General features: G+C 46.2%; 1 protein-coding gene across 5 annotated transcripts in view; it reads left to right on the forward strand.

Moving 5' to 3' along the window:
- The window catches only part of LOC136423550 (polypeptide N-acetylgalactosaminyltransferase 12-like), a 39,822-nt gene that overhangs the window by 21,091 nt on the left and 2,279 nt on the right, over nt 1-16,452 (forward strand). For 3 of the 5 annotated variants that reach the window (XM_066411763.1, XM_066411761.1, XM_066411762.1), the window contains exons 3-12: nt 3,197-3,596; nt 8,175-8,341; nt 11,694-11,860; nt 12,292-12,399; nt 12,564-12,661; nt 13,158-13,275; nt 13,785-13,970; nt 14,936-15,067; nt 15,543-15,644; nt 16,069-16,218. In XM_066411763.1, coding sequence (XP_066267860.1) covers nt 3,217-3,596; nt 8,175-8,341; nt 11,694-11,860; nt 12,292-12,399; nt 12,564-12,661; nt 13,158-13,275; nt 13,785-13,970; nt 14,936-15,067; nt 15,543-15,644; nt 16,069-16,218 — 1,608 coding nt within the window. In that variant the 5' untranslated portion in view covers nt 3,197-3,216. Of the gene's footprint in view, nt 1-48; nt 87-345; nt 393-3,196; nt 3,597-8,174; nt 8,342-11,693; nt 11,861-12,291; nt 12,400-12,563; nt 12,662-13,157; nt 13,276-13,784; nt 13,971-14,935; nt 15,068-15,542; nt 15,645-16,068; nt 16,219-16,452 lie in introns of those variants that run through there. The other 2 variants (XM_066411765.1, XM_066411764.1) reach the window with 2 other exon arrangements.

Genomic DNA, 16,452 nt, shown 5'->3' on the forward strand with positions numbered 1-16,452 from the left:
TCTTATCGAACAGTCTACACAGCGTCTTCTTACCACTGGTACGTCTCAAGATTCTTAACGCATTCAGCAGCGTCTTCTTACCACAGGTGAGTCCCAAGATTCCAGTCGAACAGTCTACATAGCGTCTTCTTTATACCACAGGTAAGGCTCAAGATTCTTAAAGCACTCAGGAACGTCTTCTTACCACAGGTAAGGCTCAAGATTCTTATCGAACAGTCTACACAGCGTCTTCTTACCACTGGTACGTCTCAAGATTCTTAACGCATTCAGCAGCGTCTTATTACCACAGGTGAGTCCCAAGATTCCAGTCGAACAGTCTACATAGCGTCTTCTTTATACCACAGGTAAGGCTCAAGATTCTTAAAGCACTCAGGAACGTCTTCTTACCACAGGTAAGGCTCAAGATTCTTAACGCACTCAGTAGCGTCTTCTTGCCACTGGTACGTCTCAAGATTCTTACCGTACGCTCCAAACAACGTCTTCTTACATCAAGTAAACCTTAAATGATTCCTAGCAAACATTCTTAAAGGAATCAGTTCTTGCATAGAAAATACTTAGTGCTACTCTTTCGATACCGTTGATGAAGACAATATTGCAATTTGGTAAACATAGCACAACAGGTGGATTTCAAGACACTGAATCAAAATTTCTTAAAGAAGGTTTCTTTTTAACATTTGTTTATTCATGATAAGCTCAAATCGGCACGCAGGCCGCTTTTCATTGAGGTTTACATATCATTGATTGTTTGCTAGTTTTTTATAGCCGGATTAAATCGCGCTTATAGCAGCCGTAACCAGTCAGCACAAAAATCCCGGACAGCGGGAGTTTGCGTTTACAGACTAGTTTTTTTATACCTACGATTTCTTATCAGATGTCTGGAAGGAAGAGCTATCAATTTGTGTTGTTTTAAGACGAAATATTGACTTTTATCTTAAACCTTTGAAGAAGACGTCTTCATCAGTCACATCAGTGAAATTAAAGGTAGGATTTCCGAGGATTTCTCTTCTGAAACAGACGCTGACGGCTGAAGTGGAGAAGAGATATTAATCATTGGTAGTTCAGAGTGTCGTGCTTTGAAATCCTTCCCTAGAGGAGGTCCATCTAATCCCAATCTCAAGATGTCTTATCAGATGTCCTTAAAGGGCTTTACTTAGAAGGTTACAAGATGAAGAAGATATCCAGCGTTCATCTTTTAATACCTTCGATGACATGTATAATACATTTTATAGAAATCTGTAAAAAAAAAAAAAGAATTAGAAAAGCTTTCGTATCAAGACTTCTGTCAGGACAGAAGGAGTAATTTCTGGAGGTAACATTTTGACGTCTTTGATGTAGATGTTTTTCGTGTGGCCTCCGCTTGCCTGAGGCGAGTCTCAATCCAATTTTGAGGTAACTTTTTTGAAAGGAAAATGCTGACTTTGATAAGGCGAATTTCCTTTGTCGCTAATTTGATACATTTGACGAAAGTGTTGCTATTGGTAACGTCCGTACGTCTTAATTGAATTTCATCATTTGAAAACAACACACACACACAGCGATGTGCCGCAAATCTTACAATTTCACGGGTGTGGAGTGCGTTAAGCTAAGCGTGTATCTCACTGGACCTCCGTATATCAACGAGCTCGCTGCAACCGAGCGATTTCACAGAGTGCTTAGCTTCATCGAGTGAAAATAATCTTTTCACGATGATGAAGGTTAGTTCTGCTAGTTAATTTTAGTGACGCTGAAGAAGAGTGATGGATGTCACTCGAAACGTCCGGAAATAAATCTCCGAATTCTTATCCTGTTGTAGAGTTCGAATTCTCTTTATATATTGTTTACCTGGATGTCTAACCTTCACAAACGTACGAAGGTTAGACATCCAGGTAAAAAGATACGCCAAAAATAGTTACTCAAGCAACTGGATAAAATTGTGAAACAGTCAGATTGTCAGTCCGTCATGACTATTTCCAAATTTTATCCAGTTGCTTAAGGAACTATTTTTGGCGTATCTTTTCACGGTTTGTGTTTTGTTGTCTTATTAGTCATACTTGTACATTTTGCATTTTCAAACATATTCCCATTCTTACGTCACGGGTAACACACATCCAATTTAGCAAGTAACGCAGAAAGATCGCCAACGTGCCGCAGTCCAGTGATCATCATCATCATCATATCGGGCGGCTTGCCCGGACTAAGGCTGCTCTCTCCCTCCAGGCGTCACGGTCCGCCATTAGTTGGTCTAGTTCTTCAGGCCTCACCCCAACATCTCCAGCAAGTTGGTCTATTGATACTAACGTATAACTAAGTTTATCGAGTATCTGGGGGGGGGGGGGGAAATCTATGTTTTGGGTGGACGAAACGTCGATTTTCCGACAGCCGAGTTTTGATGCCTCTGACGACCACGCGTTTAGTCTCCAGGAAACCGTAACCATGGGAACCGGTAAATAAACGTCACCCCGCTGTCGGGGGACATCATTAGCGACCTGCTGACCTTTAGATTAATTTACGGCTGACCTTCAAACACCCTTTCCTGGCGGCCGCTGTTTGCAAAAGAACAAGATCAAAACAAACTCCGGTTCAAATCCCCTGACGCTACCGATGTTGTGCCCTTGGGAAAGGCACTTTACACGACTTTCCTCACTCCACCCAGGTGTAGAAACGGGTAAATTGTTCACTGTACGTGGCACTGTTGAAATAAGTTATGAAAAACTGAACTTGACTGTAATGCCACGTCGTCCTTGTCTGTCCAAAAACGACGTAAAAATAACTCCGGTAGTTGGAAGGACAGGAGGGGGGGTGTTCGCTTATTCGTTTTGATCCGTTAGGGGTAGCCAGGGGGACTGTGAGGGTCGTACAACCAGGTCTGCCCAACTACATTTTGATTATTTGATTGAACCTTGTTGATAATTAAGAATTGCCAGTGTTCCAGGCGTTCTAACTACATCCTACATCAGAGGACGGAAAAGTGTGCATCTAACGTCATGTGATTTTTAGTGATTTGAATGGCTACTGCCATCTTGGTGTGATAGACGGATCCAACATGGTGTCCGGTCATGCTAAATGCGCTGGCAAATAGCAAGCAAGGTAGTGTTGAAACAAAATATTTTTCTCACATTATGTTGGCAAAACGTACCTTTAATCCACCGACATGGCAGACGTTAGATGACGTCATGCTCACGTGACTCTAACTAACCTTTGATGTTGCCGCCCGCAGGCTGGTGAGGTGACGTCACCATGCCGATCCTGAGGCGACGCTCGGTGCTGCTCCAGCTGGGCGCCGCGGTCTCGCTCCTGTGTTTCCTGTACCTCATCGCACAGAACCGCGTACACAAAAGGACTAGAAACGTCGCCAGGAGACCTCCCCTGGACGACTTCGACACGAACAATATCGGTGACGTAGTTGCGGAAAACGGAGATCCGTATTTCCGGCCCAAAGTTCGTCGCCCCCCTCCGGAACCCGGCGCTCATGGGGAGTACGGAAAGGGAGTTTCGTTAACACTCACGGAGGAGGAGAAGAAGCTGGAAGACGCAGGCTACAAGCAGCACGCGTTTAATGAGTACGCCAGCAGCAAGATCTCCCTGCACAGGAGACTGCACGAGGCGAGGCATGCTGAGTAAGTACAACCGTTTTCTGTTTTGCTCTCTCCTTCCTTTGCTTCTCTCTCTCTCTCCTCCCTCCATCTCTCATACCTCTCCTCTCTCCCCTCTCTCTCTCCCTCCCTTTTTCGCTCTTCCCTCTCTATCTCTCCCTCACTCAAATGTGTCAGGCAGCCTGTGACGCCCCCCGTCTAGGGACGTCTAGTTGAATGACCATGATGCTTCAGCCAACATCAATGAAAACGTATGGCTGCTGAGGATGTGTGTGTAGAGAGAGAAAAGAACACATGAAAGCAACACGTTGCGAGTTGTACGTTGTTGACTTTTATCCTATTGTATTTTTTCTTCCCGTCAAGTTGTACAAGCGAACAGCACTTGTAGCGGCCTGTGTAACGTCTGTAGCGCGACGTGGTGGGACAAGTAGGAGCTGCTGTCAGTTCATATCACAAGGACTTGTTCTCTCCACTTAGGATAGGCGTGTATCAGAAGTTCAGTCTTGGGTAAAAAGTTCAGCCCAGAACGTTCTAAGGTCTAGAAAAAGTGAAGTGGTCTCTACAGTATACATGACAGTTCTGCTGGTATTTATTTGTATTTATTGACAATGAAAACAAGTCAGTGCACTGGGTCAGGCTAGGCAGCTCTCACCACTACTGCTGTGAGTGTCGGTCAGTCTAGTGTATACAAGGTAATAATGAGCATAAAAATACATTTAAAGTTGAAAACAAAAAATGGTAAAACAGTTGTTTAATTTGGGCTGTTTGCCGGACTGTATCACCTGCGTGACGTCGCGTCTTCGTTCATGACGGGGGGCGATACCAACTTCTGACAAAATTTGACCTAACAGTGACGTCACATCTGCACAAAAAGCGCCTGTCCACAGCGCTTGGGTCAGACAGCTGATGAGTGTTTCAGTCGAAAATTGTACCATTCTTTGGAGTTGGAGAACCGTTTATTACTCATTATGAAACATTAGGTAAAAGCCAAAAGTGGATCATCCTGTTTCTCCTAGCTTGGTGAAAATCGACCTCGGGTGCGTCACAGGCCAAGGCGTCCGCACTGAAGGTCATCACCATAGCAACGCCAATGAAAGGTCAAGACATTCATCACCTTCAGAAATAACCTTTAGATTGAGTGAATGAATGAATGGATGGATGACATTGACCTTCGGATTGATTTTGGCTTGTTATCTAAAAATGGAATCACTCCCTTTCAGTTCGACAGTCAGCAATGCACCGTGTAAACGGTCCTTGCCCGGCGACTTATCAAAAGGTCACTATCAGCGCTACACAGTCGTTATAGACATCATCAAAAATGTTTTATCGCATTTATGTTTTATCCCCCCCCCCCCCCCCCCAAGAAAGGTGCAGTATTTCGAAGCCGCCAAGGGCTCAGAAACTAGCCATTTCTTTGATAGGACCAGACCTGCCCGCAACAAAACATCATATGGCCACTCACAAAATCACAAACGCTACCGAAAAACGCCCGAGTCCCTATCCTAACGGAAGCCAGACGGGGTGAAAAGCTTCTACTTGACGTTCACAAGAATCGTATATTTTACACACGGCCCCTCAAAGTTGCACGCGGCCCCCCTCAAATTTGCACACGGCCCTCTCATTTCAGATCCAGTCCCGTAACTTGTCTTCTCTCACCTTGTAATAATGTCCTATTTGTTCTCATAAACATCGCTCCTAATCACATCAAACCGGTCCCTCCGCCATTACGGCTCACTAATCAGTGATATTTAGTGATATTTAGTGATATTTAGATCGAACATTTCTGCTTGACGTTCCTGGTTATAGGTTGCACACGCCCCCGCCCTCAAAACTTGCACACAACCCCCCTCAAAATTGCACACGACCCCCTCAAAATTGCACACGGCCCCCCTCAAAATTGCACGCGGCTCCCTCAAATTTGCACACGGCCCCCCTCAAAATTGCACACGGCCCCCCTCAAAATTGCACGCGGCTCCCTCAAATTTGCACACGGCCCCCCTCAAAATTGCACGCGGCTCCCTCAAAATTGCACGTGGCCCCCCTTAAAAAGCCTCAAATAATAACCCCCCCACCCCATTGCACATCCAGTCCCGTATACTCGTAACTTGTCTCCCTGTCTTCTGTCACCTTGTAATAATGCCCTATTTGTTCTCATAAACATCGCTCCTAATCACATCAAACCGGTCCCTCCGCCATTACGGCTCCCTAATCAGTGATATTTAGTGATATTTAGTGATATTTAGATCGAACATTTCTGCTTGACGTTCCTAGTTATAGGTTGCACACGACCCCCTCAAAACTTGCACACACCCCCCCCCTCAAAATTGCACACGACTCCCTCAAACTTGCACACGGCCCCCTCAAACTTGCACACGGCCCCCTCAAATTTGCACACGGCCCCCCTCAAATTTGCACGCGCCCTCTCAAAATTGCACGCGGCTCCCTCAAATTTGCACGTGGCCCCCCTTAAAAAGCCTCAAATAATTACACACACCCCCCCCTTGCACATCCAGTCCCGTATACACGTAAATTGTCCCCTGTCTTCTCTCACCTTGTGATAATGCCTTATTTGTTCTCATCAACATCGCTCCTAATCACTTCAAACCGGTCCCTCCGCCATTACGGCTCCCTAATCAGCGACGTGCGAGTCCCCTGGTGAGATTGACGGCAGACCCTGATTACCCCGCCGCGCGGAATGAATGTCGCCGCGGCATTAACCACTCATTCCCCGCGACAATTTCGTGATAAATGCACGGAGAGGCCGCAGAATTTTAATGTCTTGCACGGCGTCCTCTTGGGAAAATAGATTTTATGCATACATCGATGAAGGTTAGGCATCCAAGTAATAAGATACGAAGGTAAAAGTTGCTTGATATCATTCATAGTTCTTGCTTAAAACTTGAGAAAACAAATTTTATGGACTCGTTCTTCGTCAATTTCTTCACAATTACGACACGTTCTGTTGTTTTGCGACAGTTTATGAAGAGCTTATTGCGACTTGTCAACTTTCAAATTACATATTTTGACAAATCTGTTCGAAAAACTGCTGCTTTTTAGTTATTTTCGCGGGAGTTAATTTCGTGATAGAAATAGAAAGGACTTTTTTCGATGTTTTATCATCACAGTTCAAAGAATTCCGTAGTACAGTAGTAATACATCGCGAATTGGCATTAATAAAATTGGCGAAAATAAAAACTCAGCTAACATTTCAAGATCTACAGCACTTTGATGCCGTCCATAGAATAAAGTTTATCTGGCCCAATCCTCTTACGCTCACCCAGCACCCCCCACCCCACCGGCAATTGCTTGCGACAGTCTGACATTATGAAAAATGAATCCTCACAGCGGGATTCTGTAATATCGATAATTACTTGAGTACGCGGGGGGCTAGAACAGGTAAGGAAATTATAATGGACGTCAATTTTCGGCGTCGCGGTGGCGTAATGGCAGGGTGTTTGGCCCAGAACCCAGAGGTCCCGAGTTTGGCCCTGAATCCAGAGGCCCTGAGTTTGAATCCACTGAAATGCCACGTTGACGTATCCTTGGGACGCTTTTTTTCTCACTTCATTCGGGTGAAAATGAGTACCTAGCTTCGGTTAGGGACGTCCCTCGGTTAGGGCGTTAAATGGAGGTCCCATGTCACACCTTGAGCACCGTAATGAACCAAATTGCTCGAAAAGAGTAGGGATCCTTCCCGGTGTGAGTGGATCATATAAATCTGTCCTGATATGCAGCCTGTACTGTTCAGTACAAACCTGGTGTGTTACGTCATGAGGCGGTTTACCGGGTTACCGGGTTACCGACTGCGTAGACTTCAGACGAGGCGAAATTGATGCTGATCACGGTGCAGAACGAGGTCTTTAAACGCCTGTAATAACACGCCGGTTATTGTGTGCAGTAAAGGCTTATTGCCTATTTTATTTGGTAAAAGATTGACGACTACAAAGCGTGCCTTAATTATAGCAGTATATCAAACAGTCTTAGCGATAAAACGTACCAAGTTTCAGATCTTATAATCTAGCCGCTCCGAATAAGTGCAGTAATTAGGCGTTCCACCTAACTGATGTGGCAAAAAGGTTTTGTTTTTTCACATCAATCGCCAGGCAATATATTCAGGTCAGGAGTCCGAGTAATACCAAATACTTTCTAAGACGTGGTACATACCGCTTTCTCTGCTTAACACAGTCTTCTCACCTTCTCACACTATTGCTTAACACAGTACCTGGGGAAAGAGTACAAGTCGACTAGCCCCTTGCTGTATTCATTTGCAAAAGTTGTATGGCCCAAGGGCTTCGAATCGGAGATGGGCGCAGCCGTAGCCACCATCATGTTCTGTGCAGGGCCAACTTTAACTTTCACTTTTCCCTCCTTCAAGACGTTAACTTTCACTTTTCCCTCCTTCAGATGCAAAGAGATCAGGTATCCCAATGACCTTCCCACCACTTTAACTTTCACTTTTCCCTCCTTTAAGACGTTATCTAACTTTCACTTTTCCCTCCTTCAAGGCGTTAACTTTCACTTTTTTCTCCTTTAAGACATTATCTTACTTTCACTTTTTTCTCCTTTAAGACGGTATCTAACTTTCACTTTCCCCTCCTTCAGGTGCAAAGAGATCAGGTACCCCCATGACCTTCCCACCACCAGTGTCATCATCACCTTCCATAATGAGGCGTGGTCCACCCTCCTGAGAACCGTGCACAGCGTCTTGGAGACGTCTCCGGCCAGGCTCCTTGAGGAGGTGGTCCTGGTGGACGACTTCAGCGAGCTGGGTGAGTTCACCTTTAACCTTATTGCGTGTGGTCACGTGGTCGTGACGTTGTTTTGGCGTCCGCCATGATAATTCGGGATGGAATATTTTGTTTGTTTTTTCTCTGAAGCAGCCTTGTTGTAGTCTTAACGCTGAATTGCCAGGTCTGTTTGAAATTTACATATCGGCACACATGAACAACATTGTGACGGAACACATGATCATATTCAAAAACAAAAGATTCAAAATTAGTATGGTGTGTCAGGATCACATTTCCTAACCGGGGCCCGGTCGGGCTCTTCGTGGAAACGAAAAATCAAAGTGTATGTCCATAGATTCGCAGAAGCTATGCTATTAAAGAATTTGGGGTACGTTTTGTCTTTTATATCATAGTTTTCGTTCCCAAAGACTGCCCGGCCGGCCCCGGCTTGGAAATGTGACCCTTAAGCATAAAGAGTACGTCGATCTGACAGAATCGTTTAGTCTAACCGTTGAGTCTAACCGTTGAGATCGTGATCGGAGTCTCTGACAAACAAAGATTTCAGCGATCAGGATCTCTGCTAGAGTGCAATCGGCGATTCATCCGGTGGAAACCACGATCTGAGTCTGTAAATTCTAAGATTATATTCGCTTAAGAGACGGTCAGAATTTTTCAACTTCGATTTATGTCACTTCTTACCAAGGGCTTCACTTGGAACATAGGATTTATACACGGTTTCAGAAGAGCCACACGCCCTAATGGCTTTTTGGTCTTTATTTGACTTTAATGCTAATAACAGCTCACTACTAAGCCGTGGCATGTCTTGTAGGCACGTTGTCTTTGCGTAAGAACCTACGTCCATGTCATCTAGGATAAGCCACGCTACTGGCGCAAGACCCGAACACCCCATTTTCAAAAGGTTACGATTTACATCAGGCAGGCCGTCTGCTTGCCGTAGTAAACTCTAATGCTCGCACCTTAAGCGGTTGCGTGGGACGTTTCCGACAGCTTTCGGCAGCACCAGGCAAACGTCTGGCACCTTTTCGCCCGCCCCCGCATAGGTCTTCAAAAACCTGGTGAAAAAAGTAGAATTGTAGTCCCTACTAGACTCCGTAGGTTGCTGGAAAATGGTAGAAATTGGCCGAATAGAGATACAACATGCTAGAGAAGCTAGCATAACATGCTAGAGAAGCTAGCATAGTGTAATGCAAGGCCAGTGAACTCCTTTAGCATGCATGTTATATATGTCTATTCGGCCAATTTATACTATTTTTTCTAGCGACCTACGGAGTCTGGTATACGTAGAGACTACCCGCATTGGTGTTCACAAGACTTCTGTGTTGGTGAAAAAACAGTAGCATTGTATTCTCTTCCAGACGCCGTGGGTTGCTGACAAAATAATAGAAATTCGCCAGAGGAGTTAGAGGGCTAGGAGTAACCACCTGCATCCAGCAGACAAATCTGAACACGTCCTGTGATGAAATATTTCCCCTACTAACTCCTGCAATTTGTTTCAGCCCGGAAAGAGGTCAATTACAGACTAACAGAGCTGGGCACGTAGCAAGAATACAGTAATTTACCAGCAGAGTTAGTCACCAGTAGAAGTGTATATTTTTCCTATTAGGCCATTTTTTCTTGTATTTTTCAGCCTGAAAAGTAGTAAAATTCTTGATTTGTTAAATGTTACTTAATTTTAGCTAATTTAACGGTCACTGGTCAACAGCTAAAGTTTCATCATAGCAAATCTGTGATTACTAATATTTGAGACAGTGATGTTCGTTCCCACCGTTAAAATGGAGTGCTGTTACCTACTCAATTTCCCCCAACCGCTATATTTTCCTACCGCTATATGAAAGTGATTTACAGTATAGTACTTCGTCAAATTCAACAAGGTTTTAAGAGAGAACAAGCTTAAATCAGTCAATCCCTCGCGTTTGTCCCCCATACGTCCCTGGTCAAGATTGTTTGGCGTGATCCGGAGCCTCAATATTTGCAATTGGTAGCATAGCTATATTTGCAGGGGCGCTTTTTTCTCTCTGTTCGTTTCGCCACTTGTGTTAAAAACATGATAGGCTACCGCACACCGTGGTTTGAATATTGGCGGAAAAAATAAACGATTTGCGACGGAACAAGCTAAAATCCATCCCTCGCGTTTGTCCCCCATACGTCAAGATTGTTTGCTGTGATCCGGCGGCTCAATATTTGCAATTTTCTCGCCCACGAAGTCGCCTTATTACGGCGCCGAACCCATAAAGGGGTTTTACAGCCGCTTAATGTACCGGAAAGCAATCATCACGCCGTACGTGAGTGGATTCGTGTGTCATCAAACGGGCTGAAGCGATTCCCGTTCCCGCTCTTTAAACGGCAGCGATTGTAAATATTGTCGTCATGGGGACGAGCTGAGAGAGACAGGGACGCCACCTGGCGTAATCGTAGCAAACTGAAGCCGGAGCTCGAGCTTGTTTGATGAACTGCTGAAGCGATTCCCGTTCCCGCTCTGTATTCAAATGGCAGGGATTGTAAATATTGTCGTCATGGTGACGAGCTGAAAGAGGCAGGGACACCACCTGGCGGAATCGTAGCAAACTGAAGCCGGAGGTCCACCTAACGCGATTCCCGTTCCCGCTCTTTAAACGGCAGCGATTGTAAATATTGTCGTCGTGGCGATGAGCTGACAAAAGCAGGGACGCCTCCTAGCGGAATCGTAGCAGACTGAAGCCCGAGGTCGAGATTGTTCGATAAACGGCTTTATTTTTGGCAGCGCCTCTGGGACGGTGCCTCGCATATGGTACACCGATGAAGTTAATACTTGTTCTATCTTTCAGATATCTTAAAGGAGTGTTTAAAGACCCATGTGTTATATGTGACACCTGCCACAGTGCACACGTGCACAGATCACCTGAGGGAGCCGTTAGAGATTTACCTGCGTTAAGTGTACGTGAGAGTGAAAGTGACCTCACACCTGTCCTCACCTGTTGCAGATCACCTGAAGGAGCCTTTAAAGATGTACCTGTGTTAAGTGTGAAAATGAAAGTGACCTCACACCTGTCCTCACCTGTTGCAGATCACCTGAAGGAGCCTTTAAAGATGTACCTGCGTTAAGTGTGAAAGTGAAAGTGACCTCACACCTATCCTCACCTGTTGCTGATCACCTGAAGGAGCCGTTAGAGATGTACCTGTGTTAGATGTGAAAGTGGTATCACACCTGACTTTACCTATTCTAGATCACCTGAAGGAGCCGTTAGAGATGTACCTGTGTTAAGTGTACGTGAAAGTGAAAGTGATCTCACACCTGTCCTTACATCTTCTAGATCACCTGAAGGAGCCTTTAGAGATGTACCTGTATTAAGTGTGAAAGTGAAAGGGATCTCACACCTGTCCTTACCTCTTCTAGATCACCTGAAGGAGCCTTTAGAGATGTACCTGTCGCAGCTCAGGTTCGTGCGGCTGGTTCGGACCACTCGGAGGGAGGGGCTCATCAGAGCGAGGCTGCTGGGGGCTGCGCATGCGCAAGGAGAGGTTCTCACCTTCCTGGACTCGCATTGTGAATGTCACGAGCAGGTTTGTTTGCTTATTTTTGTTTTTGTTTGTATTTAAGGATTTGTAAGAGCTAAATGTGGGATGTCCTGGTGGCTCAGCTGGTAGGAGCCTCACAGTTGAGCTCCTGGTTCCAATTAGTTGGTGACTTGGAGACCCCGGTTCAAGTCCTGGGGTCAGGATAACGGTTGAGGCTGCACATTCTTTCGGAAGGGACCCGTCGGTCCCGTGTTCGAAGAGGTGCTTCGAGCACGTTAAATGGGAAGGGCTAGCAACCGCTGTCTGTCCTCACTAAACAGTAGAATATACTCTGCGACTGAACTGGCAAGGAAACTTGCTTCCCTATGCGCCAATGGGCACTACATACAAGTGCTAAAGTAGCTTTTCTACTGCGAGTCAGGCATACATCTCTGCCTAGGCTAGTCGTAAGCCGGTCTAATACTTCTCTTTTCCAGTGGCTGGAACCACTGCTGGCCCGGATTGCCGAAAACCGGTCCAATGTCGTTACACCGGTGATTGACGTGCTGGACTGGAAGACGTTCGAGTACCAACACACCATGGAGGTATGTCTGTTTATATCTATATCCATATCTATATCAGATTATATACATGTTAGAATTGATAGATAAACATCTTAGAATACAAGGGGCACAGACAAACGAAATGTATTTAATGTACAGTAATTTATTGATAGATATGACTTACGAAAACGTCTTGACCTCCCCAGGTGCAGCGCGGCATCTTCGACTGGCGGCTGACCTTCACCTGGGGCCTCATCCCGGACTACGAGCGCAGCAGGAGGAAGTCTCCCGTGGACCCCGTCAGGTACGCACGGACTGGTGACGTCAGTTCCGCATGGTCTTAAGGCGTCGTTACGCACGGACCGGTGGCGTCAGCTGGCATGCTTTGATGACGCCATTATAAAAGCGCAGACTGATGACGTCAGTCGGAATACTTTCATACACGTGATTTGATTGATTCCATTTTGTGATCGGACGTCACCAGAGTCCATTTGCTGTCACAGATACTATATGATGGTTGTTTAAAACATGAAGAGTTAAGCCTACTGCAGTATGAATTTTCATGTATATGATGATGTCATAATTACGCAACTTTCGGGTTTAGCCATCCGAAATGGTAGACAATACTTATGTTAGTGCAAAGTTTAACATTCGTCATATTATACAAAAAATGATTACGAAAACAGACCCTCCTTGGCGCAGATAACCCCTATGTGCGTCAGGTACAGGTTTATCCATTCAACAAGGCTGACAATATCTACGTCACAGTCACATGAGTGCAAACACTGTCTCCCCTGCAGGTCCCCGACCATGGCGGGGGGTCTGTTCGCCATCGACAAGTGGTACTTCGAGCACATCGGCACGTACGACGCCGGCATGGACGTCTGGGGAGGCGAGAACCTCGAGATGTCCTTCAGGGTACGTCTTGGAACCATTCACGTCTTAAAGCCTTCACGTCTTGAATCTTTAGGCAGATTTGTTTAAGTCTGAGTTCCAGCCTTGTTGAAGGGCTGTGTGAAGAAAAGAGAACCTCGAGATGTCCTTCGGGTTACGTCTCAGACCCTTCACGTCTTAGACCCTTCACGTCTTAGACCCTTCACGACTTAAATCCTTTACATCTTAGACCCTTTACGTCTTAGACCCTTTACGTCTTAGACCCTTCACGTCTTAGACCCTTCATGTCTTAAATCTTTCATGACGTCACAGAAACTTCTAGACATACTAGCTAGCAGAGGAGTCATTTCTGTGACGTCACGTCTTGTTGCTGAGTTGTCCCACCAAAGAGCGTCCAGGAGACCACGGGAAAAACATCTTAGGGACCACCAAAAATGGGCCAGATTGTCCTTATGTAGAGGTGATCACAGGTACCGAAGCAGGTTAACCGTTAAGCTTTACTAACTTTGTTGTATTGTCTTGCCCGTCTCAAGATCTGGCAATGTGGCGGGAACCTGGAGATCATGCCCTGCTCCAGGGTGGGTCACGTGTTCAGACCTCGTTCCCCGCACTCGTTCCCAAAGAAGAATGAGGTTCTGGTGAACTCGCTGCGGCTGGCGGAGGTCTGGATGGGCGGCTACAAGGAGATCTTCTACCGGAGAAACCCGCACGCCAAAACGGTAAGTACGGCTGGTAAATGTTATGTTGTTGATGCCGTAAACGGAGAACTGAACATGAGACCATATCAGCTTGGTATAGTCGAACAGCTAGTAAGAGTGCCTTGTTATTGTTATGAATAGGTGACCACAATGAAATATTTTGCATGGTAAACGGTATGGTCAGTATGGGTAACAAGTGTCCTTTGACAGCGGCCAATCTCACAGAAAACCATTTCTGTCACCTTTCGTACGTCATTTCCGGTATCTCTGACGTCATTTCTTTGACCCTTCAGGAGAGGTACGGTGACCTGATGACCCGATTCACAGCAAACCGTTTCTGTCGTGTCTTACGTCATTTCCGGTATCTCTGATGTCATTTCCTTTCCCCACATAAGAGGTTCGGTGACGTTTCGGCCAGGTTGGACCTGAAGGACAAGCTCCACTGCAAACCGTTTCTGTCACGTTTTACGTCATTTCCGGCATCTCTAACGTCATTTCCTTTCCCCCACAGGAGAGGTTCGGTGACGTGTCGGCCAGGTTGGACCTGAAGGACAAGCTCCACTGCAAACCGTTTCTGTCATCTCTTACGTCATTTCCGGTATCTCTGATGTCATTTCCTTTCCCCACATAAGAGGTTCGGTGACGTTTCGGCCAGGTTAGACCTGAAAGACAAGCTCCACTGCAAACCGTTTCTGTCGCGTTTTACGTCATTTCCGGTATCTCTGATGTCATTTCCTTTCCCCAACAGGAGAGGTTCGGTGACGTGTCGGCCAGGTTGGACCTGAAAGACAAGCTTCACTGCAAACCGTTTCTGTCGCGTTTTACGTCATTTCCGGCGTCTCTAACGTCATTTCCTTTCCCCAACAGGAGAGGTTTGGTGACGTGTCGGCCAGGTTGGACCTGAAGGACGAGCTCCACTGCAAACCGTTTCTGTCACGTTTTACGTCATTTCCGGCATCTCTAACGTCATTTCCTTTCCCCAACAGGAGAGGTTCGGTGACGTGTCGGCCAGGTTAGACCTGAAGGACAAGCTCCACTGCAAGTCGTTCAAATGGTTCATGGAGACCATCATGCCGGACATGTACGTACCGGAGGACAGGCCCGGCCGGTCGGGCGCGGTGAGTAGGACTCGTTTATTATCAGAAAACGACGAAATTAACAATAAAGAAACATTTTCGCACATGTTCAGTTTTGTTTGCGGCACATGTCCGAACCATTGGCCATTGCTTATATGACATATTGATAGCCTCTACCAGGCTCAAGACGTGGCTGGAAAGAGTTAAGTAATCGGCCAAATAGACAGATAACCTACCAGAGGGTCAGCCGATAGATACAGTTTGCAAACTTTTCCTGTAGGTTATCTGTCTATTCGGCCGATTTCCACTCTTTCCAGCCACGTCTGGATTCTGGTAGAGGCTAACATATTGAGGCGAATTGCATCATTTGCACTCGCAGACAGCTTATTACCTTACAGGCCTTTACAAGGAGCCTTCCCCTAAACAAAACGGTCGTGTCGTAGACATTTGAAGTAGTTGTAAACGGCACTAGATTTGGTTACCATCAGCTTACCTGATATATGGATCTTTTCTGTAGTTACGAAACAGTGCCTCAAACCTCTGCTTCGACTCGGAGGGCGCAGAGAATGCCGGGAAGAGACCCACCATGTGGGGATGTCACGGCATGGGCGGGAATCAGGTGAGGTCACTTGAGTTCAACATAATTGCCTAGGAAGGACCCAATGACGAGACGTCGTTCCAACAGTTTACTGCTCACATCACTACACCGTCGTTTTGTGGTTTGAAAGAGAAAATGTAAAGAATAGAGGAAACATGTATACTGCTGTAGCTGAATTGGTTCCAATTAGTTGGCAATTGGGACGCCCCGGCTCGAATCCGGGGAAGGGCATCCTGGTTGAGGCTGCATTCGTCTTTCGGAAGGGACGTAAACTGGGGGTCACTACAACAGTAGTTTGTTCCGCTGATGGGCACAACCTAAAACTTTTCGAGTCAAAATTGAAAGTCTAGGTGGCCTCTATAAACAGCCTCATTGCTCAGATGGAAACCGACTGCCTGTACTTAAGATAAATAACGTCATACATTCTATTTCCTTCCATGTCCAGTACTTCGAGCTGAACAGCCGCGAGGAGTTCCGGCACAACACGGGCGGGAAGGAGATGTGCATTGAGGCGCAGGGCGGGGAGTTCGTGGTGCTGATGCACTGCACGGGGGGAAATAACGTCCCGGCGCAGCAGAAATGGCAGATCAGAGAGGTGAGGGGTCATAGTGCAGAGTTCGGGGTTCTGAAGGGTCACAGTTCAGTGTTTGGGGTTCTAAAGGGTCATAGTTCAGAGAGTGTGCTGCTGATGCACTGCATCTCTGCTGACAACGTCCCGGCACAGCAGAAATGGCAGATCAGAGAGGTGAGGGGTCAGAGTTTAGATTGGTTCGTGGTGCTGATGCACTGCATGGGCAACAACGTACCGGCATAGCAGAAATGGCAGATC

The sequence above is a fragment of the Branchiostoma lanceolatum genome, chromosome 17, assembly GCF_035083965.1.
Source record: "Branchiostoma lanceolatum isolate klBraLanc5 chromosome 17, klBraLanc5.hap2, whole genome shotgun sequence".
Classification (NCBI taxonomy): Eukaryota; Metazoa; Chordata; class Leptocardii; order Amphioxiformes; family Branchiostomatidae; genus Branchiostoma; species Branchiostoma lanceolatum.